The following is a 23,041-nucleotide window of genomic DNA, read 5'->3' as shown; positions in this document are numbered from 1 at the left end:
ACAGCTATCTCTTTAAGAGGCTAACACCTCTCCATGCAGGTCATCTCTCCAGACTCCAGGCTAAATTAACCTAATTAGTACCTAAACTAGCCATCTCTAACCTCACACCTTAAATCACCATAGGTTAGATATGGTTAATTTAGGTACTCGATTAGAGATGGTTTAGGTAGATTAGAGGTTGGAGGCAGTATTGGTCTTAGGGTTATGGTTTAGGTTAGAGGTTGGAGGCAGTATTGGTCTTAGGGTTATGGTTTAGGTAGTAGGTTAGAGGTTAGAGGCAGTATTGGTGTTAGGGTTAGAGATGGCTTAGGTAGTAGGTTAGAGGTTGGAGGCAGTGTTGGTGTTAGGGTTATGGTTTAGGTTAGAGGTTGGAGGCAGTATTGGTCTTAGGGTTATGGTTTAGGTAGTAGGTTAGAGGTTGGAGGCAGTGTTGGTGTTAGGGTAACAGATGGTTTAGGTACTCAACCAACCCCGCCCACCACCTCTTCACACTGCTATCCTCTGGCAGACGCTACAGATCTGCAAAAGCACACACCACCAGACTCAGAGACAGTTTCATTCCTGTAGCCATCCGCACTCGAAACACAAACTTGTAATTCCCATACCTGGAACATAAATAACCCCCCAGAATCATTCCAGCACTTTAAGACTGACACAGCTGTTAAACCTATCCTTTTAATAATCTTTTAGCCATGTCTAATATTTATGATACGTATTTTTATGAATTGTATGTTGTCTTTGCCCTGTGGCACCAAGCGGAGCTGCGCTCCAATTTCATCGTATGTTTCTGCTTCAATGACGATTAAAGTTCAATCCAATTCAATTCATTTCAGGTAGTAGGTTAGAGGCTCGAGGCAGTGTTGGTCTTAGGTTAGCGATGGTTTTGGTTCGAGGTTCAAGGTTCGAGGCATCGTTGGTGACTCTGTCTCCCTCTCTAGTACTGGATCAATGAGTTCACCTCCTCCCTCGGTATCGGTGTCTTCCACTCTGGGATCGAGGTCTACGGCCGAGGTACGTTATTAATCATAAATTATCATATTAATTTCTTATATAAATATATTAATATTAAGGTATGGTATATCATCATACATTACTAAGCATAATAACATTGTACCACACATAACTCATAGCTGTGTATACATATAAAGAATGTTCTCTATGTTGTAGCCCATGGTGATACGTTGGTCACATAGTGTACACAATTCTGTCTCGCTGGTCATGTGGTTGATGTGGTTGATGTGCGTTTGTTCAGAGTTTGCCTATGGCGGTCATCCCTACCCGTTCTCGGGGGTGTTTGAGATTACTCCGGGAGACGCAACAGAGCTCGGTGATACCTTCAAATTCAAGTTAGTACAACCTGCCGTCACTTACGTCTCCCATGTTCACTATACGTTCACTACACGTACACTACACGTTCACTACATGTTCACTACACGTTCACTACGTCCCATGTTAACTACCGTCCACGTTCAACACCTCACTACCTCCAACGTTCACTGCCTCACTACCAGCCATGTTCACTTCCTCCCACGTTCTCTACCTCACTACCTCCCACGTTCACTACATGTTCACTACCTCACTACATCCAACGTTCACTACCTCACTACCTCCCATATACACTAACTCTCACGTTCACTACCTCACTACCTCCCATGTTAAATCCCTCCCATGTAAATATTTTTAAGTGAGTATTTGCATGTCAAATGATGGTCTCTTTCTCTCTCTCCCCCCCCTCTCTCCCTCTCTCTCTCTCCCTCTCTCTCTCTCCCCCTCTCCCTCTCTCTCCCTCTCTCTTTCTCTCCCTCTCCCTCTCCCTCTTCTGCTCTCTCCCTCTCCCCCTCCCTCTCCTTCTCCCTCTCTCTCTCCCTCTCTCTCTCCTTCTCTCTCTCTCTCAGGGATGCTATGGTCCTGGGCCGGACTGACTTCAGGGAGGAAGACGTGGAGCGGATCGTGGAGGAAATGGGGAAGGAGTATAAAGGCAACTCATACCATCTGATGCACAAGAACTGTAACCACTTCTCCTCGGCCCTCTCTGAGGTGTGCTCCCGTCTATGGTCCTTCAGTCTCTGTACCTCCTTCCTCCTCCTTTTCTATACCTCCTCTCTACCTCTTCTCTTCCTCCTCTCCACCTCTTCCCTGCCTCTTCTTCACCTCTTCTCTTCCTCTTCTCTACCTTTTCTCTACCTCTTCTCCACCTCTTCTACCTACTCTACCTCGTCTCAACCCTTTCTCTGCCTCTCTATCTCTGAGTAGGTCTGGTAGGACTCCTACCGTCCCTACTGAGGCCTGTAGGACTCCTACCGTCCCTACAAGCCTGAGTAGTGACGGTAGTTGTCCTACAAGCCTGTCCAACACAAAGCACATGTCCTCGTCAGGTGCTGTGCGGGCGCGAGGCTCCTGGCTGGGTCAACCGGCTGGCCTACTTCAGCTCCTGCGTCCCGTTCCTCCAGGGCTGCTTGCCGCGGGACTGGCTGACCCCCGCAGCCCTGCAGACCAGCCTCCGCCACGGGCTGGAGCAGGGCCAGGACGCCGCCGCATCACTGGCCTCCCCCACCTCCCCCACCTCCCCCACCTCCCTGGCCTCCATCTCCCCCGCCTCCCGTCACTCTCTCTCCCCCCCCTCCCCGGCCTCTGTCTCCCCCGCCTCCCTGGCCTCCGTCTCCCCCGCCTCACGTCCGCCCGTGCCCCGAGAGAACCGCCCCCCGTCCCGCCACCAGCCCCGTCGGTAGTCCTGTGAGGACCACCTCCAGATGTCCGAGGGTCTTCCACCGAGAGCCACAAACCTGCTGGTGCCTCAGGTGAACTCCACGGACACTACAGTAACCTACCAGCATGTGGACCGACATGTGGGCTAACATGTGGGCCAACAAGTGGACCAACATGTGGGCCAACATGTGGGCCAACGTGTGGGCCAACATGTGGGCCAACATGTGGACCAACATGTGGTGGACCAACATGTGGACCAGACCAACATATGGGCCAACATGTTGACTAACATGTGGGCCATCATGTGGACTGACATGTGGCCCAACATGTGGAACAACATGTGGACTACCATGTGGACCAACATGTGAACGAACATGTGGACCAGACCAACATGTGGACCAACATGTTGACTAACATGTGGAACAACATGTGGCACAACATGAGGACTAACATGTGGATCAACATTAGGACCAGACCAACATGTGGACTAAAATGAGGACTAACATGTGGACCAACATGAGGACTAACATGTGGACCAACATGAGGACCAAACCAACATGTGGACTAACATGTGGACCAACATGTGGACCAACATGAGGACTAACATGTGGACCAACATGAGGACCAGACCAGCATTTGGACCAACATGAAGACCGACAAGTGGACCAACATTAGGAGCCGACCAACATCTAGGCTAACATGTGGACCAACATGTGGACCAACATGAGGAGCAGACCAACATGAGGGGCAGACCAACATCTAGACCAACGTGTGGACCAATATGTGGACAAACATGTAGATTAACATGTGGACCAACATGTGGCTCAGTGTTCTCCTGATCTCTAAGTGCCTGACCGTAACCCTAAGCCTGTCAACATTACTGAAGGACAGAAATGTTTCGGTGGGGTCTCCTTCCACACACTGCTGCCCTGCTCAAGGGCTTTCCAACAGGCCTTAGCAGCTCCTCTGTGAGGTCCTCCTGTGACCTCCTCCTCCTCCTCTGTGAGGTCCTCCTCCACTGTGAGGTCCTCCTGTGAGGTCCCCTTGTGAGGTCCTCTTGTGAGCTCCACCTCCTCCTGTGAGGTCCTCTTGTGAGGTCCTCTTGTGAGCTCCACCTCCTCCTGTGAGGTCCTCTTGTGAGCTCCACCTCCTCCTGTGAGGTCCTCTTGTGAGCTCCAACTCCTCCTGTGAGCTCCTCCTCCACTGTGAGCTCCTCCTCCACTGTGAGCTCCTCCTCCTCTGTGAGCTCCTCCTCCTCTGTGAGCTCCTCCTCCTCTTGTGAGGTCCTCTTGTGAGCTCCACCTCCTCCTGTGAGCTCCTCCTCCACTGTGAGCTCCTCCTGTGAGCTCCATCTCCTCCTGTGAGCTCCTCCTCCTCCTGTGAGCCCCTCCTCCACTGTGAGCTCCTCCTGTGAGCTCCTCCTCCTCCTGTGAGCTCCACCTCCTCCTCCTGTGAGCTCCTCCTCCTCCTGTGAGCTCCTCCTCCTCCTCCTGTGAGCTCCTCCTCCACTATGAGCTCCACCTTGTGTTCTCTCAACAGATCCTTTCTTCACTGTTGCCGTGATTTGAAACAACCTTTAGCATTTTTTTATAAGATGACCTTTTACATTTTTGGAAGGTTTCTCGTGAACCTTCCACACCGCTCACCTGGTACCCTACCCCTGGTACCCTAACCCTTCGTCCCCTAACCCTGGTACCCTACCCCTGGTACCCTAACCCTTCGTCCCCTAACCCTGGTAGCCCCCCGGTACCCTAACCCTGGTACCCCAGCCCTGGTCCCCTAACCCTGGTACCCTAACCCTGGTACCCTAACCCTTCGTCCCCTAGCCCTGGTACCCTACCCCTGGTACCCTAACCCTTCGTCCCCTAGCCCTGGTACCCTACCCCTGGTACCCTAACCCTTCGTCCCCTAACCCTGGTAGCCCCCCGGTACCCTAACCCTGGTACCCCAGCCCTGGTCCCCTAACCCTGGTCCCCTAACCCTGGTCCCCTAGCCCTGGTACCCTAACCCTGGTACCCCAGCCCTGGTCCCCTAACCCTGGTCGCCTAACCCTGGTCCCCTAGCCCTGGTACCCTAACCCTGGTAGCCCCGTGGTAACCCAACACTCCAATACTTGCTTCCCTACTGCCCCCCACTCCCCTACTCTCTCCCCTACACTCTCCCCTACTCACTCCCTTACTCACTCCCTTACTCACTCCCCTACTCACTCCCTTACTCACTCCACTACTCACTCCCTTACTCACTCCCCTACTCACTCCCTTACTCACTCCCCTACTCACTCCACTACTCACTCCACTACTCACTCCCTTACTCACTCCACTACTCACTCCCTTACTCACTCCCCTACTCTGTTCATTTCTCAGGGCAGCTTATTGAACATGTATGTAAGAATGTAATGTTTATAATAATATAACATGTGGTCGTTGTGAACATGTGACCTTTATGCCACATGGTCGCTGACTCCTTCAAACCTTTGTTTACAGGCCAGGCACTGATTTTATAGTTGTTAGTTCTACTAAAAGGTGACCATGAGATCCAGCAGCCGTCTCCATGTTGGCCTCTAGGGTGCCCTGCTGGCCACCGACTGACCTGTCCTCCAGTGTCTGTCTGTCCCGCTGACCGTCTGTCTAGCTCTCAGCCAGAGAGAGGGCTCTCTAAACACTTTGTAATGATCAATACATTTCAATAAATGTGAGAGTATGTACATTTGTCTTCTCCTTTTTATGTAAACAATGACTTGCAGATGTTAATGACGACAGGGGCATGTTAATGAGGGACAGGTGAATGTTAACGAGGGACGGGTGAATGTTAATGAGGGACAGGTGAATGTTAATGAGGGACAGGTGAATGTTAATGAGGGACAGGTGAATGTTAATGACGCCAGGGGCATGTTAATGAGGGACAGGTGAATGTTAATGACGACAGGTGTATGATAATTAGGTGATTGTTAATGAGGGACAGGTCAATCATAATGAGGTGATTGTTAATGAGGGACAGGTCAATCATAATGAGGTGAATGTTAATGAGGGACAGGGGAATGTTAATGAGGTCAATGTTAATGAAGGACAGGTGAATATTAATGAGGTGAATGTTAATGAAGGACAAGGGAATGTCAATGAGGGACAGGGGAATGTTAATGAGGTGAATGTTTATGAAGGACAGGGGAGTGTTGGTGAGTATTGTTAGTAGTATGTTTTTATATTATTGTAGCAATAGTTGTCGGAGTAGTAGTTGTAATATCATTTGTTAAATGTCTTTTTTTGGATATAAGGTATTTATTCATATTATTATTTGATTAGTGGTAGTATTAGTATTGATTAATACTATTATAAGGATTAGCATATTATTATTAATAGTATGAGGATTTGTAGTATTATGAGACAATACTTCCTCTTGAAGTCGTCAGACCTTCAGACAGCCAATCACATCACTGGACGAGCAACGCTGCTGGCCAGCCAGCCAATCAGCTCTTTGGGTTCACTCTATTTATATCTTCAGCTGTTTGGACTAAAAATAGACTACAGCAGTTAGACGGCTGGTTAGTCAAAAAACAGTCAGTCAATTAAACAGTCGGACTGACTTGTTGGCTAGCTAAGCTGGTACTAACCTGGTGATATTAAGTAGATGGGTGATTCTACAACCTGATGATAGTTCAACCTAGTGATAGTTAGTTTAACCTGGTGATAGTTAGTACAACCGGTGACAGTACAACCTGCTGATAGTACAACCTGCTGATATTACAACAGGTGATGGTTAGTACAACCTGGTGATAGTACATCCTGGTGATAGTAAGTACGACCTGGTGATAGATAGTACAACCTAGTGATAGGTAGTACAACCTGCTGATAGTTAACACAACAGGTGATAGTTAATGCAACAGGTGATAGTTAGTATAACCTGGTGATAGTAAGTTCAACCCGGTGAAAGGTAGTACAACCCGGTGATAGTTAGTACAACCTGGTGATAGTTAGTACAGCAGGTGATAGTTAGTAAGACCTGGTGATAGTTAGTACAACCTGGTGATAGTTAGTACAACCTTGGTGACAGTTGTAAGATATATTAGAAGTGAGCAGAGTGATTTAGTGCCCACAGAGCGGATTTTGTAACCCTGAACATGCGTGTGTTATCGTGTTTGCAGGAGGTCTGCAGTGTGTACGTTATGTTATGGTAACATGACCCCCCCGCGACTCCGGAAACCACACAGAGGTCACCTTCTGTCTCCTACCCCTGTCTCCTCGTCTCCTAGCCTGTGTCTCCTTGTCACCTACCCCTGGCTCTTAGTCTCCTACCCTGGGTTTCCTTGTCTCCTACCCCTGTCTGTTTGTCTCCTACCCTGTGTCTCCTTGTCTCCTACCCCTGTGTCTCTTTATGTCCTACCCCTTTGTCTACTTATCTGATACCCCTGTCTCCTTGTCTCCTACCCTGTGTCCCCTTGTCTCCTACCCCTGTGTCTCCTTGTCCTCTACCCCTGTGTCTCTTTATGTCCTACCCCTTTGTCTACTTATCTGATACCCCTGTCTCCTAGTCTCCTACCCTGTGTCCCCTTGTCTCCTACCCCTGTGTCTCCTTGTCCTCTACCCCTGTGTCTCCTTGTCTCCTACCCTGTGTCTCCTTGTCTCCTATCCTGTGTCCCCTTGTCTCTTACCCCTGTGTCTCCTCTCCTACCCTGATGTCTCCTTGACTCCTTGTCTCCTACCCTAATGTCTCCTTGTCTCCTACCCTGATGTCCCATTGTCTCCTACCCTGATGTCTCCTTGTCTCCTACCCTGATGTCTCCTTGTCTCCTACCCTGATGTGTCCTTGTCTCCTACTCTTTGTCTCCTTGTCTCCTACCCCTGTCTCGCCTTGTCTCCTACATCTGTGTCTCCTTGTCTCCTACCCTGATGTCTCCTTGTCTCCTATACTAATGAATCCTTGTCTCCTACCCTGATGTCTCCTACCAAGTATCTCCTTGTCTTCAACCCCATGTCTCCTACCCCTGTCTCGCCTTGTCTCCTAGATCTGTGTCTCCTTGTCTCCTACCCTAATGTCTCCTTGTCTCCTACTCTGATGTATCCTTGTCTCCTACCCTGATGTCTCCTACCAAGTATCTCCTTGTCTCCTACCCCATGTCTCCTTGTCTCCTACCATGTTGTCTCCTTGTCTTCTACCCTGTGTCTCCTTGTCTCCTACCCTGATCTCCTACCCCCCCCCCCCCCCCTGTGGAGGGTTTGGTTAGGGACCCCCCCCCCTAGTGGACGGTTTGGTTAGGGACCCCCCCCCCCCCCTAGTGGAGGGTTTGGTTAGGGATTCATGTTGCAGGATCATAAACAGCATAGCAGCGTTTCCTCTTCTCTGAAAACTGTCAGCACAGCTGCTGATGTTATGCTAGTTAATCTTATCCTTCACTCTCATGAAACCTTCTCGTCTCCTCTTCCCTGGCCTCACCGCGCCCGCTATTTATTTTGGATTCTGTTTCCTCAGGATGCTTATTATGGGCTGGCAGGAATGGGTCGACCGCAGCTCTTACTGGTTTCATGTTATGCTGTGGGAATGGAAGCCAGTTGCTTTCTAATCCCACAACTAGCAGCGGATTCTTGAAACTAAACCTGCAGCCTGACCGCTACCTGAAGATACACAGACCAGCTAGGATTCACACTGAAGATACACAGACCAGCTAGGATTCACACTGAAGATACACAGAACAGCTAGGATTCACACTGAAGATACACAGACCAGCTAGGATTCACACTGAAGATACACAGAACAGCTAGGATTCACATTGAAGATACACAGAACAGCTAGGATTCACACTGAAGATACACAGAACAGCTAGGATTCCCCCATAGGGGGCGCTATAACTTCTGGTCATAGTAAGGTGTAGTCAGATGCAGTAAGACGTAGTAAGATGATGTAAATGCTTTATTTTGCATGCTGAACCCATGCGACCCATAATGTCTGTAAGGATAGATTTTGCTGTACAGTCAATGTTTCGCTAAATCTTTCTTCTTAAGACCCATAGCTTTAAATGAAAAACAGTTATGCTGTACATGATCTATGGACTTATCTGATTAAAATTGGTATGGATTGTGTAAAAAATAGCAGAGTTATGGCAGATTTAATGTATGCAGATTTCCTGAAGCATTTGTGTGCGTGTGTGTGGTTGTCTGTGTGTCTGTCTGTCTATGTTTCCCTCTGTATGTCTGGTTGCACGTGAGAGTGTGTCTGGTGCGATTGTATGTGGTCGTGTGGGTTTGTGTGCGTGTGCAAGTGTGTGGGCACGTGAGGAACAAAGGCCCGCCCCTGCCGGTCAGGGCTTGTCTGGATTAAGACCCCGCCCCCGCCCACCCGATGCACCCACAGGAACGGAGCGGGCAGAGGGACCTTGACGGCGTGTTAGGTCTACAGACACTGGACCACAGATCCAGTGGGTCACATCCACACTGGACCACAGATCCAGTGGGTCACATCCACACGGGATCACAGATCCACTGGATCACATCCACACGGGATCACAGATCCAGTGGGTCACATCCACACTGGACCACAGATCCAGTGGGTCACATCCACACGGGATCACAGATACTGGATCACAAACACACTGGATCACAGACACACCGGACCACAGATACTGGATCACAAACACACTGGATTACAGTCTGATCGACTGGATCACAGATCCACTGGATTACAGTCTGATCGACTGGATCACAGATCCACTCGATCACAGTTACAGTGGATCTGTGGTGTTCTTGGTAACTAGGAGGATATCGGTTCTAATGATTCTAGGATAATATTGGTTGTAAAATTTGTGACTAGGGGGATATTGGTTCTAAGGTTTGTAACTACTACGCCTTGGATTTTGATGCTCCTTTGCCACCTTGTCCTTTGTTCTTTGATGTGTTGGGATCAAACTGTTTGATAGGACAGGTCCCTCCTCTCCTATTGGCTTACAGAGGACTGGTCACTCCTCTCTTATTGGCTTACAGAGGATCAGTCACTCCTCTCCTATTGGCTTACAGAGGACCGGTCGCTCCTCTCCTATTGGCTTACAGAGGACCGGTCGCTTCTCTCCTATTGGCTTACAGAGGGCCGGCCGCACCTCTCCTATTGGCCGTAAGCAGTCGTCAGGGTTTAGCGGCATGTATCCTTGGCCAAGGACAGACTCACTGAGCGCTATAAATAAATCGCTGTGTGGAAAATGTGTCGCATACCGTATTAATCAGGACGGCTGCGCGCTCGCTCAATCAACCTCCAATCAGTGTGCGCCATTTAGGGCAGCCTGTACTACTGGTTTCTGTTATCTCGTAGTAATGCTCTGTGTTTCCTATTGTCTGGGTTTCACATCCTCTTCTTGTGCCGCCCCGGGCTGCGTATCATCTGTTGCCGCCTAATTGCTCGGCATCGTGCCAGCCTGTGTTAGGACGTTAAGGCATTGTTCTGCTATCGTCTCTTAAGATAAGACGCAGTGAATAAGGTGTGGTTTAGGGTTGGTGCTTTAGCTCCGACTCCAGCCGTCGTTCCCACAATCCGCTCAGCGGGGCGTCAGTGAGCGTCACGCGCGTCAGAGGAGCTCTGCTCTGATGCACGCGGCAGACTGACGAGCTCATTTCGGAGCGAGAGCCGGATGCTGCGGTCGCCATGGCTGTGAACGTCGCCGGGGTGGTCGTGATGGTCCTATTTTATCTCCTGGTCCTCGGGACCGGAGTGTGGGCCTCCTTTAAATCCCGACGAGAGGCGAAGAAGACGCGGGGAGACATGACGGAGATGACGCTGCTTGGGAACCGCGGAATCAGTCTGGTGGTCGGCATCTTCACCATGACCGGTGAGTGGCTGCGTGTCTCTGTGCGTGCGTGTGTGTGCGTCGGTGTCTGTGTGTGCGTGTGCGTGTGTGCGTCCGTGTGCATGCGCGCGTGCGTGTGTGTCAGAGAGAGAGATAAAGAGATCTCGTGTGTTTGTTCGTGAGAGAGAGAACGTGCGTGTGTCCGAGAGAGAGAGAGAGAGAGAGAGAGAGAGAGAGAGAGAGAGAGAGAGAGAGAGAGAGAGAGAGAGAGAGAGAGAGAGCGCTTGTGTCTGTGAGTGAGAGCGTGCGTGTGAATGTATGTGTGAGAGAGATAGAGAGAGCGTGCGTGTGTCTGTGGCAGAGAGAGTGCGTGTGGGTGGATGTGGGAGAGAGCGTGTGTGTGCTAGAGGCGGAGAGGAGTCATGTAAGGATTTCAGCGAAATCCTAATTTTGTCTGCGCATCTGATGCGTACTTTTTTTAAATAAATATTTTCTTTGGACATTTTGATTGTGTTTTATATTTAATATATATTATTATGTTAGATATACGACGGATTCATTGTTCATAATTCTAGAACAAATTAACCCTGCAACACACTAACCCTAGAACACACTTATCCTACAACACACTTATCCTACAACACACTAACCCTAGAACACACTAACCCTAGAACACACTAACCCTAGAACACACTAACCCTAGAACACACTAACCCTAGAACACACTAACCCTAGAACACACACTAACCCTACACTACAACACACTAACCCTACACTACAACACACTAACCCTACACTACAACACACTAACCCTAGAACACACTAACCCTAGAACACACACTAACCCTAGAACACACTAACCCTGCAACACACTCACCCCACAACACACTCACCCTACAACACACTAACCCTACACTACAACACACTAACCCTAGAACACACTAACCCTAGAACACACTTACCCTAGAACACACTAACCCTAGAACACACTAACCCTAGAACACACTAACCCTACACTACAACACACTAACCCTAGAACACACTAACCCTAGAACACACTAACCCTACACTACAACACACTAACCCTAGAACACACTAACCCTAGAACACACTAACCCTAGAACACACTAACCCTAGAACACACTAACCCTAGAACACACTAACCCTAGAACACGCTAACCCTAGAACACACTAACCCTACACTACAACACACTAACCCTAGAACACACTAACCCTAGAACACACCAACCCTACAACACACTAACCCTACAACACACCAACCCTACAACACACTAACCCTACAACACACCAACCCTACAACACACTAACCCTAGAACACACCAACCCTACAACACACTAACCCTAGAAGTTATGGTACAAATCCATTGTTATGCCATACCATATGCAACTCCTTCTTTAACGTGTGTGTGTGTGTCTCTCAGCTACCTGGGTGGGGGGGGGCTTCATCGTTGGGACGGCGGAGGCGGTCTACAACCCCTCCATGGGGCTGATCTGGGCCGTGATGCCTGTCACAGCCACGCTCTGCTTCCTCGTTGGTACGTCGCCGCACGCACACACCTGTACACACCCACTCTGCCGCACGCACACACCTGTACACACCCACTCTGCCGCACGCACACACCTGTACACACACACGCTGCCGCGCGCCCACACCTGTACACACACACGCTGCCGCACGCACACACCTGTACACACCCACTCTGCCGCACGCACACACCTGTACACACCCACTCTGCCGCACGCACACACCTGTACACACCCACTCTGCCGCACGCACACACCTGTACACACCCACTCTGCCGCACGCACACACCTGTACACACCCACTCTGCCGCACGCACACACCTGTACACACACACGCTGCCGCGCGCACACACCTGTACACACACACGCTGCCGGACGCAAAACACCTGTAAACACACACGCTGCCCCACAAAAACACCTGTAAACACACACGCTGCTGCACGAACACACCTGTAAACACACACAATGCTGAACGCACACATGTGTACACACACTGCTGCACGCATACACCTGTTCACACACAGCTGCATGCACGCACCTTTACAAACACGCACACACCTGTACACACACACACACACTGCTGCACGCACACACATGTACACACACACACGCTTCACACCTTTACATAAAGTGTGTGTGTGTATCTACGTGTGTATTTATCTCTGTGTACATCAAAACACGCCTTCCCGGTCTCCAAACATCTCTGCACCCGTTTGTGTTTTCTCTGCCTGGTGCCTCCTTTGAACCGGACTCATGTTGACAGTGGAGAGCTAACGTCTGAAGGTCAAAGACACACAGAATAGAGGTCAGGGTTCGAACAGACAGCAGACGGGCTGACCAGGGACGACCAGGGCTGACCAGGGCTGACCAGGAATGACCAGGGCTAACCAGGGCAGACCAGGGCTAACCAGGGCTGACCAGGGCAGACCAGGGCTAACCAGGGCTGACCAGGGCTAACCAGGGCTAACCAGGTGGACGGGCCCTCTTACAGCAGGGCTCCTGGGGGAGGAGAGCAAGTGACGGCAGGGCAGAGAGGAGAATGAATCCTCTCTTGGCCAGCGAGACGCGGAGGTATCAGCTAGCAGCCAGCGGAGAGGAGGTGTTGTGTTTCACAGTGCTCTCTGAGCAGAGAGGAGGGAGGAGGAGGAGGAGGAGGAGGAGTAGGAGGCGGTGGCGGCCGCGTCGACTCCCCTCTCTCGACTCTCCCGTGTCACCCCGACGAGGCGGGTCAGGAGGCTCCGCTTATAGTCGGCCTCGGGAATTCTCTCATTGTCCTCGTGTCATTCCGACGGCCGGACGTCATCGGCCCAACGGGATTAGACAAACAACAGCTGGCAGTGCCATGACAACCACCGGGGCCCCTGTGACACACAACACCTGGCAGCGCCATGACAACCATCAGGGCCCCTTGACACACAACACCTGGCAGTGCCATGACAACCACCGGGGCCCCGTGACACACAACACCTGGCAGTGCCATGACAACCACCGGGGCCCCGTGACACACAACACCTGGCAGTGCCATGACAACCACCGGGGCCCCGTGACACACAACGCCTGGCAGCGCCATGACAACCACCAGGGTCCATGACAACCACCGGGCCCCATGACAACCACTGGGCCCCATGACAAGCACCAGGTCCCATGAGAACCAACGGGTCTTATGACAACCACCGCCATGACAACCACCCCTGTAAACCTACCCTCTAAACTCACCCTAACCCTGTAAAATAACCCTGTAAACTAACCCTAACCCTGTAAACTAACCCTGTAACTACCATCCCTTGGAGGATGAGTTACCGTTGATAGGTTGGATATATTTTGACTAACCAGGGAAGAGACAAATGAACCCAATGAGTTTGAGGTTCGATAGAGGTTCATTAAGAATTCCTGTTCCAGTGTACTTTGGTATTTGTTGTCAAGGCATTGTTGGGGAAAGGACCTGCTTATATCTCAAGCCTCTTATCATACCAGCAACGACCACACTGGACCGCTAATCGCATTCCTCTACAGTCCCCCGGGGCCCAGCTGGTGAAGCCCTCTCTCCTTCTGCCCACACACACGGAATAAGCTGCAAACGCCACGTTAAACCGTCTGAACGCCACGTTAAACCGTCTGAACGCCACGTTAAACCGTCTGAACGCTACGTTAAACCGTCTGAACGCTACGTTAAACCGTCTGAACGCTACGTTAAACCGTCTGAACGCTATGTTAAACCGTCTGAACGCCACGTTAAACCGTCTGAACGCTACGTTAAACCGTCTGAACGCTACGTTAAACCGTCTGAACGCTACGTTAAACCGTCTGAACGCTACGTTAAACCGTCTGAACGCCACGTTAAACCGTCTGAACGCTACGTTAAACCGTCTGAACGCTATGTTAAACCATCTGAATGCTACGTTATACCGTCTGAATACCACGTTATACCTGAACGCTATATTAAACCATCTGAACGCTACGTTAAACCGTCTGAACGCCAGGTTAAACTGTCTGAACGCTACGTTACACCGTCTGAATGCTACGTTATACCGTCTGAATGCCATGTTAAACTTGAACGCTATGTTAAACCATCTGAATGCTAGGTTAAACTGTCTAAACTCTACGTCAAACCGTCTGAACGCTACGTTAAACTGTCTAAACGCTACATTTAACCGTTCAAACGCCACGTTAAACTGTCTGAACAACACGTTAAAGGTCCCATGGCATGCTACTTAATGGATGCTTTAGTAGGCCCCAAACACAGTATTTGAAGACGTTCCCGAAATTCAGCCGTGGTGCAGAATTAGAGCCACTACGAGCCAGTCGCACATTGAGCTTTCCCCAAATGCGCCGTTTCGGTGTCTGTAGCTTTAATGCAAATGAGGAGGAGAGAGGCGGGTCAAGGAGGAGGCTGGGGGTGTGGCCCTGAGCGGCTTGCAGCCACGGTACCATGCGCTCTGATTACAGTGGATGTATCGCAATGGCGAGGCGCACACAGCCTTGAGCCGTGTTCTGTAAATATTATAGAACGCACGGGAGTCCTGGAGCTCTATATCTAAATAATATCATATTATACAAAGATATCTATAATATATATTATCACGGCCAAAAGCTGTGTGAGCCACCAGACGATATTATGAATCTCAAACGACAGCGTTGCGTTCTCCAACGTCTCTGGTTCTTCCACGTCCACATCAATCTGAAGTAGACTGAACCACGACATGGAGGTGAAAGGGATTATTTACCCGCGATTGTTGACCGCGATTGCCTCCCGCCGGAGCCTTGCTGCCGAGGGACCACCGCCTCAGCACCGGTCAGCGCTCGCTTATGCACCACCGCCTCCTGCAGTGCCGAGGCGGTGGTCCCTCGGCAGCGGGAAGCGGGACTCAAGCGGGAGACATTCGCGGCCAACAATCCCTTTCTCCTCCATGTCGCGGTTCATGTACTTCAGGGAGTCAAAGCCAAAGCTCCTTTCCCCCCAATTCATTCTCAACCATGGCTGAGATAACCAAGTTTTAGCCATTGGGGGACCATCGGTAGGCTAGGGGAACTCATATTTATGTAAGAAAATCTCATAAAGTGAGATTTTCATGCCATGGGACCATTAAATCATCTGAACGCTAAGTTAAACTGTTTAAATGCTATGTTGAACCATCTGAACACTACGTTGCTGCTCTATGTGGCCTTGTCTTTGGATGTTGCTGCTCTGTGTGAACTTGTCTTTGGATGTTGCTGCTCTATGTGAACTTGTCTTTGGATGTTGCTGCTCTATGTGAACTTGTCTTTGGATGTAACTTCTCTTTGTGACCTTGTCTTTAAATTAAGGATCCATAACAAAAATAATAATCAGAATAATTGGATAATAAATGGAACAGAACTAATAACTTATCGTTAATACGGCAAACTAACATTTGTTTGTATGAGGGCAAATAAGGCTTCTGAGACCTTTATTTTTATATAGTTCCAGGTATTATGATACCTTTATTTTGATATAGTTTTGGTTGTTATTGTACTTTTATTCTGATATAGTTCTAGGTGTTATAAGACCTTTATTTTGACATAGTTGCAGGTAGTATGAGACCTTTATTTTGATATAGTTCCATGTGTGCTGAGACCGTTAATTGGATATAGTTAATATATTCATGTGCATTGTTTATTCATATATTAAAGGGGGCGTGTTCTGTATTAATATATTTTTGTGTTTGTATTGAAGGGCGCATGTTCTGTATAATGTGTTTGTGTGTTTGTATTGAAGGGGGCGTGTTCTGTACAGAGTTATTCACGTATTAAAGGGGGCGTGTTCTGTACTAACTTGTTCATGTTTGTATTGAAGGGGGCGTGTTCTTTATTAATGTATTTGTGTGTTTGTATTGAAGGGGGCGTGTTCTGTACTAATGTATTTGTGTGTTTGTATTGAAGGGGGCGTGTTCTTCGCCGGCCCAATGAGAGACAACCGTTACGTCACGATGATGGATCCTTTCCACATCAAGTATGGCAGCGTTACCACGGCAACGCTGGCTGTTGCGGCGCTGGCCTCAGAGGTCATGTGGGTCGCAGGGACCCTGATCGGTTTGGGTACGACCCCTTAGTGTGTGTGTGTGTGTGTGTGTGTGTGTGTGTGTGTGTGTGTGTGTGTGTGTGTGTGTGTGTGTGTGTGTGTGTGTGTGTGTGTGTGTGTGTGTGTGTGTGTGTGTGTGTGTGTGTGTGTGTGTGTGTGTGTGTGTGTGTGTGTGTCACTGGTTTGTGATCCTGGACCAGTACTCAGCGTGTGTGTGTGTGCAGGTGTCACCATGTCGGTGATCCTGGACCTGTCCTACAGCGTCAGTATCTGGATCAGTGCTGCCGTGGCAATCAGCTACACACTGCTGGGAGGGCTGTACTCAGTGGCCTACACCGACGTCATCCAGCTTGTCCTCATCTTCATCAGCCTGGTGACCAATGCATGCACACGCGCACACACACACACACACATTCATATTTTTTTTACTAAAAAGTATTAAATGTATTTGTTAACCTGTTAAAACCTACAGGGTTAACCTTTAACCTACAGTTTGTTAACCTCCCGTCACTGTCCACAGTGGCTGTGCGTCCCGTTCGCTATGATGAGCCCAGCTGCTGCTGACATCACGGTGACTGCATTCAACAACTCCTTCCAGCCCCCCTGGGTTGGCACTCTGGACTCAGGGGGGGTGTGGCTGTGGATAGACAACTTCCTGCTGCTGGTAAGACACATATATATATATATATATATATATATATATATAGACCTTCCACATGATGGTTGTATCTGCTATGTAGCTGGATCTGTCTGTCTGATGGGTTTGGTTCTCTCAGGGCTTAGGTAACCTGGGTCTGCAGAACTTCCACCAGAGGACGTTGTCAGCGTCTTCATCAGCGACCGCCAAGACCTGCTGCTTCGCCGCCGCCTTCATCGTCCCCACTCTGGGCATCCCCCCCATCCTACTGGGAGCTGTGGCGGCTTCTACAGGTACCACCGGCCACCACTAACCCCATCAACCCCACAAACCACCACTAGCACCACTGGCCTCTCTATCCCCGTCCGTCTGTCTCTGTCTGTCTCTCAACCCGTCCATCCTTTGACCCGCAGACTGGAACTTGACTGCCTATGGTTCCCCGTCTCCTTACGAGCGTGGACAGACGGGTATGATCCTGCCCATCGCCCTGAGCTACCTCACCCCCTCCTACATCTCTATCATCGGCATCGGCGCCGTGGCGGCGGCTGTGATGTCGTCCACCGACTCGGCCTTGTTGTCCGCTGCCTCCATCTTCTCCTCGAGCATCTACAAGAACATCCTGAGAACACAGGTAACCCACCATTATACACCAGACCAGTGTAGACCTCGATACACCAGATTAGTGTAGACCTCAATACACCAGATTAGTGTAGACCTCGATACACCAGACCAGTGTAGACCTCGATACACCAGATTAGCGTGTAGACCTTGAAACAAAAGACTAGCGTGTAGACCTCGATACACCAGACTAGCGTGTAAACCTTGATACACCAGACTTGCGTGTCGACCTCGATACACCAGACTAGCTTGTACACCTCAGAACAGCAGACTAGCTTGTAGACCTTGATACACCAGACTAGCGTGTAAACCTTGATACACCAGACTAGCGTGTAGACCTTGATACACCAGACTAGCGTGTAAACCTTGATACACCAGACTAGCGTGTACACCTCAGAACAGCAGACTAGCGTGTACACCTCAGAACAGCAGACTAGCTCGTAAACCTTGATAAACGAGACTAGCTTGTAGACCTTGATACACCAGACTAGCGTGTAGACCTTGATACACCAGACTAGCGTGTAGACCTTGATACATCAGACTAGGGTGTAGACCTTGATACACCAGAATAGTGTGTTGACCATATACACCTGACTAGCGTGTAGACCTTGATACACCAGACTAGTGTGTAAGCCTCGATACGAGCCCAGACACATGTGTGTTTCCCCAGGCCTCGGATAGGGAGGTCCAGCTGGTGATCCGGGCATCGGTGGTGCTGGTGGGCCTGCTGGGGACGGCCCTCACCTTCCAGGACAGCAGTGTTCTGCTCATGTGGATGCTGAGGTCCGACCTCACCTACACCTTCATGTTGCCCCAGCTCGTCTGCGTGCTGTTCTTCAGCGTATCCAACGGATACGGGGCTGTGTTGGGCTGCTTCACGGGGGTGCTGCTGAGGCTGCTGTGTGGGGAGCCCCTGCTGGGGATTCAACCAGTCATCCATTTCCCAGGATGCACTCTGGTGGACGGTGTGTATGTTCAGTACTCCCCCATAAGGACCATCTGCATGCTGTCGTCTCTGGCTGCCATCTTGTCCTTCTCCTGGCTGTCCTCCCGGCTGTTCAAAGCCGGCCTTCTGCCTGCCTGCTGTGATGTCTTCAACGTCCACCGCAAACAGCCACCAGGGGCCGCCAAAGTCCCGGGGGAGGACCTCAGCACCAAGGCCTTGGAGCATGAAGCCTCCGAAGTTTCTGAACCCATGTTAGATTCCACATGTTAGAGTCTACATGTTAGATTCCACTTGTTAGAGTCCACCTGTTAGAATCCACATTTGAAGGTACTCGCACGCTGCCCAAACAAACACCGAACCCCCAACTGGAGAACGCTGGCTGCTCCCCCGTCTCACTTCAGACGCTAGTTTAACTTCTAGTTAGACAAGCTCAAATCTGGGTTAGTTAACCTCCAGTCAGACGAGCTCTAGTCTGAGTTAGTTTAACCTCTAGTCAGACAAGCTTTAGTCTGGGTTACCTTAACCTCTAGTCGGACGAGCTCTAGTCTGGGTTAGTTTAACCTCTAGTCAGACGAGCTCTAGTCTGGGTTATCTTAACCTCTAGTCAGACAAGCTCTAGTCTGGGTTAGTTTAACCTCTAGTCAGACAAACTCTAGTCTGGGTTAGTTTAACCTCCTGTCAGACGAGCTCTAGTCTGGGTTACTTTAACCTCTAGTCAGACGAACTTTAGTCTGGTGCTGTGTCTGAAATCGCGCACTTACGTAAGTACAGTACACTTATAGGCGCAGTGCTCTCATTTCTACAGTACACTGTCAAAACAGCCTTCGCGCACCTACCGGAAATTAGTTTGCAGTTTGACGGTTCTTCTTCTGTGGTATTTTTTTTTCAGCTTGATCATTTTCGTTAGTCGCCTGTATGAGCGATCTAGCAGTATTCACGGTATCGTTCTTGATACCAACTCATTACAGAATTAACAACATAAAAACACTGTTTGGATACAGCCCAAAACATTGTAGTTGTACTGAAAAACGAACCAAATATGTGTAATTTATTTACATTTGTAGAGCACGTCGATCTCAAATGTTACAATTTGAGCGTTACTCTAAGCGTCTTAGAGTACCATATTAAGCGCTATATAAATGTTATTTATTATTATTACAATGTCCTCCATTTTTCCATTTGAAATTTCCGCCCCCTCCGCTACGCAGACAAGATGGCGGCCGTTGAGGGTGGAAAGTGTCCATCGGTCCACACGCAAGTTTTAGATCGTTTTGAGTGCGCCACCGAGGTACTTCCAGTGCACTGCGTTTTAGCACACTCTCTGTTTTTGCTCAAAGTGCACTCAAAAAGTAAGTGTAAGTATAGAAGTGAGCGATTTCAGACACAGCATGAGTTAGTTTAACCTCTAGTCAGACAAGCTCTAGTCTGGGTCAACTGCCGTTTCACTTTCATTCACTTCCTATTTGTGCCTGTAAACACTTAATTAGCAAACACAAAGTCAGCCTAACCTCAGAAACTTTTGTGTGTACATAAAAGGTTTCTACTGAAGGGGATTATGGCCACATTTGATTTCTCATTTTGAGTTCAGTTTCAACTGAGACTTAAAAGTGTTGGGGGACCATGGAGCGTGGGGTTCCCCTCCGGTATGTTCCTAAATCACTCACTGGATTCGGTTCCTTGCAGGTAGCCTATCTGTAATTCAGACTTTATTCTTGACTCAAACTCAAAAATAAAATTCCCATGTGGCCCTAATCCTTACCTTGTGGAAATGATGATTAGAACCCTGTGGAAGGGTCATGCTCAGCCCTCCATGGTGGGCCCTGGCCTCGTCTCTGAGCCGTCTCCCCGGGATGTTCTGCTTGATCGGAGCAGGACTTGGGACCAGAGGTTCTGCTGGATATTAGGACTCTGGACCAGAGGTTCTGCTCGATTAGAGGTTCTTCTGGATTCTGGAAGGACTCTGGATCAGAGGTTCTGCTGGATTCCAGGGACTCTTGACCAAAGGTTCTGCTGGATTCCAGGGACTCTGGATCAGAGGTTCTGCTGGATCGTAGCAGGACTCTGGATCAGAGGATCTTCTGGATTCTAGGACTCTGGACCAGATGTTCTAATGGATTCTAGGACTCTGGATCAGAGGTTCTGCTGGATTCTAGCAGGACTCTGGATCAGTGGTTCTGCTGGATCAGAGGTTCTTCTGGATCAGAGGTTCTGCTGGATCGGAGCAGGACTCTCTCTCCCCCCCCCCCCCCCCCCCCCGTGATTGGTACGACAGCGTGCAGTGCCTTCGCTCTACAGATTACTTTAAACTACATTTCATTTTCATTTTCTACTGGTACCTTGTTGCTTCGAAGAGGAGGACTTTTAAGGGCGTTTTTGTATACTTTTATATGAAATTGAAATCCACGACGACAATAGTACAACTCATTTGTTTTGCCTGGTAACGCGATGCCCTAAATACTCGGGTTACCTGGTGAGAGCGACGTTCAATAAAAATGGAACAATAAATAAAAAGACAATAAATCATTTTCCATACATCCTGAATGTTTTAATATTTAAATATACTGTAATTCATGGAGGGAACCTCCAACAACTCTGTCTGTCCCTTCTGGACTGGGTCTGTTCCTTCGGTCAATAAGGTCCCAGGGGGCTTTGTCTCTGGGTCCCAGCTGGTCAGGGTCCGGGGGGTCTCTGGGTCCCAGCTGGTCAGGGTCCGGGGGGTCTCTGGGTCCCAGCTGGTCAGGGTCCGGTGGTCTCTGGGTCCCAGCTGGTCAGGGTCCGGGGGGTCTCTGGGTCCCAGCTGGTCAGGGTCCGGTGGTCTCTGGGTCCCAGCTGGTCAGGGTCCGGGGGGTCTCTGGGTCCCAGCTGGTCAGGGTCCGGGGGGTCTCTGGGTCCCAGCTGGTGAGGGTCTTTTCATCCCAGCTGGTCCGGGTCTCTGGGGGTCTTGGGGGGGGGGGGGGTATTGGTCTCTGGGGGTCGGAGCTGGTCAGGGACTCGGAGGGTCTCTGGTGTTCATGGTCTCTGGGGGTCCCAGCTGGCCCGGGTCTCTGGGGGTCTTGGTGCCTGGGTCCCTGCTGGTTCCTTCGAAGGCCACCTTGTTCTTGAGTCCATCCTGCAGGACTCTCTGCTGGACGAGCAGCCGAGCCCGACCGGTCCTGCAGTACCACCTGGGACCGCCAGACAGACACACAGACACACACCTAACTGAAGACACTGAACACACAGTAAACACATTGAAGTGAGGAGCGGGGTGCGTATCGAGGACCCTCACCAGGATCCCAGCGTGGTGAGCATGAAGCCAGCGAAACCAACGTCAAACGAGCGGCGCACTCGGCCTGCCAACAGACGACATATACATCTATATCTATATACACATATATTTATATACATATAGATATGTATGTCTATATATATATACACATTTATCTATCTATATACACATATTTATCTCTATATATATTTATATATATATATATATCTATATATATACATTTATATATATCCACATATCCATCTATATACAGATATATATCTATATATATACACATATATCCCTCTATATACACAATTACACATACATCTATACCTACATATCTATTTCTGTAAGTTATATAATGATATTATTTATTGTATTAAGTAATATTAATAGATTGGTGTATAGTAATACTGATGGGTTAGTCGTGTTGACGGAGGCTTACTGGTGGTGAGGAAGTGAATGAGGCCGGAGACCACGGCCCCCCCTGCCCCGTGAAGCACCGCCTCTCTGGCGCAGGGGGTTTTCACATCCAGGATACCCAGCATCCGGAAGCCCTGCCACGAGGGTTACACACACACACACACACACACACACACACACACACACACACACACACACACACACACACACACACACACACACACACACACACACACACACACACACACACACACACACACACACACACACACACATTAAAAAATACACATGATAATATGATACTTAATATGTAATATGATAAATTAATTACTCAATACTTAACTTAATACATGACGCATTGTAAATATATATATATATACGGTAGGTATTATACAATATAAATGTACATCCAGTGTCCCCGGTTGAGCAGGGAGGGTCGCAGCCTACAGTAGGCGGTAGGGTTATTATGGAGGACCTTTATTTTGGAGGGGAGCATCCTACAGTCGGCGGTAGGGTTATCACGGAGGAACATTATTTGAAGGACACAGCCGGATGTTCCAGTCCCCTACTACTAGTTAGCTTAGCTTAGCACTCTGACAGCGTTATGTATCGATGCT

The 23,041-nt window shown here is 49.4% G+C and overlaps 4 protein-coding genes and 1 long non-coding RNA gene across 6 annotated transcripts in view; 3 read left to right on the top strand and 2 right to left on the bottom strand.

Annotated features, from left to right (window-relative positions):
- Nucleotides 1–1,331, top strand: part of LOC132473632 (peptide chain release factor 1-like, mitochondrial) — a 4,321-nt gene extending 2,990 nt beyond the window's left edge. The window contains 2 exon segments of the mRNA XM_060073838.1: nt 939–1,011; nt 1,300–1,331. Of these exon segments, the coding sequence (XP_059929821.1) occupies nt 939–1,011; nt 1,300–1,331 (105 nt within the window).
- On the top strand, nt 7–3,383 carry LOC132473686 (deubiquitinase DESI2-like). Its single transcript, XM_060073902.1, has 5 exons — nt 7–324; nt 418–1,011; nt 1,253–1,346; nt 1,896–2,037; nt 2,376–3,383. The coding sequence occupies exons 4-5, from the start codon at nt 1,903–1,905 to the stop codon at nt 2,727–2,729; spliced, it is 489 nt and encodes a 162-aa protein (XP_059929885.1). The 5' UTR covers nt 7–324; nt 418–1,011; nt 1,253–1,346; nt 1,896–1,902; the 3' UTR covers nt 2,730–3,383.
- A 694-nt stretch (nt 3,384–4,077) lies between these two features.
- LOC132473688 (uncharacterized) lies at nt 4,078–4,990 on the bottom strand. Its single transcript, XR_009529452.1, has 3 exons — nt 4,687–4,990; nt 4,216–4,380; nt 4,078–4,133 (listed from the first exon to the last, which is right to left on the bottom strand). It is a non-coding gene; the product is annotated as an uncharacterized LOC132473688 (long non-coding RNA).
- A 4,844-nt stretch (nt 4,991–9,834) lies between these two features.
- LOC132472710 (high-affinity choline transporter 1-like) lies at nt 9,835–21,283 on the top strand. 2 transcript variants are annotated; one of them, XR_009529159.1, is made up of 9 exons: nt 9,835–10,510; nt 11,911–12,024; nt 16,412–16,567; nt 16,775–16,923; nt 17,071–17,214; nt 17,327–17,480; nt 17,601–17,818; nt 18,476–19,412; nt 20,145–21,283. XR_009529159.1 is itself a non-coding variant. In XM_060072432.1 (8 exons), the coding sequence occupies exons 1-8, from the start codon at nt 10,327–10,329 to the stop codon at nt 19,019–19,021; spliced, it is 1,665 nt and encodes a 554-aa protein (XP_059928415.1). In that variant the 5' UTR covers nt 9,835–10,326; the 3' UTR covers nt 19,022–21,283. The 2 variants fall into 2 exon arrangements, 1 of the variants encoding a protein (XP_059928415.1); XM_060072432.1 differs by having other exon boundaries at nt 18,476–21,283.
- Nucleotides 21,272–22,596, bottom strand: LOC132472711 (cytochrome c oxidase assembly protein COX20, mitochondrial). The gene is made up of 3 exons (XM_060072433.1): nt 22,447–22,596; nt 22,020–22,083; nt 21,272–21,915 (listed from the first exon to the last, which is right to left on the bottom strand). Exons 1-3 carry the CDS (start codon nt 22,547–22,549, stop codon nt 21,735–21,737), a joined length of 348 nt encoding a protein of 115 aa, XP_059928416.1. The 5' UTR covers nt 22,550–22,596; the 3' UTR covers nt 21,272–21,734.
- Between the last annotated feature and the right edge of the window lie 445 nt (nt 22,597–23,041).

This window comes from Gadus macrocephalus, chromosome 15, assembly GCF_031168955.1.
Source record: "Gadus macrocephalus chromosome 15, ASM3116895v1".
Lineage (NCBI taxonomy): Eukaryota > Metazoa > Chordata > Actinopteri > Gadiformes > Gadidae > Gadus > Gadus macrocephalus.
The sequence above is the reverse complement of the archived record's forward strand: the minus strand, read 5'-3'. Positions and strand labels throughout refer to the sequence as shown.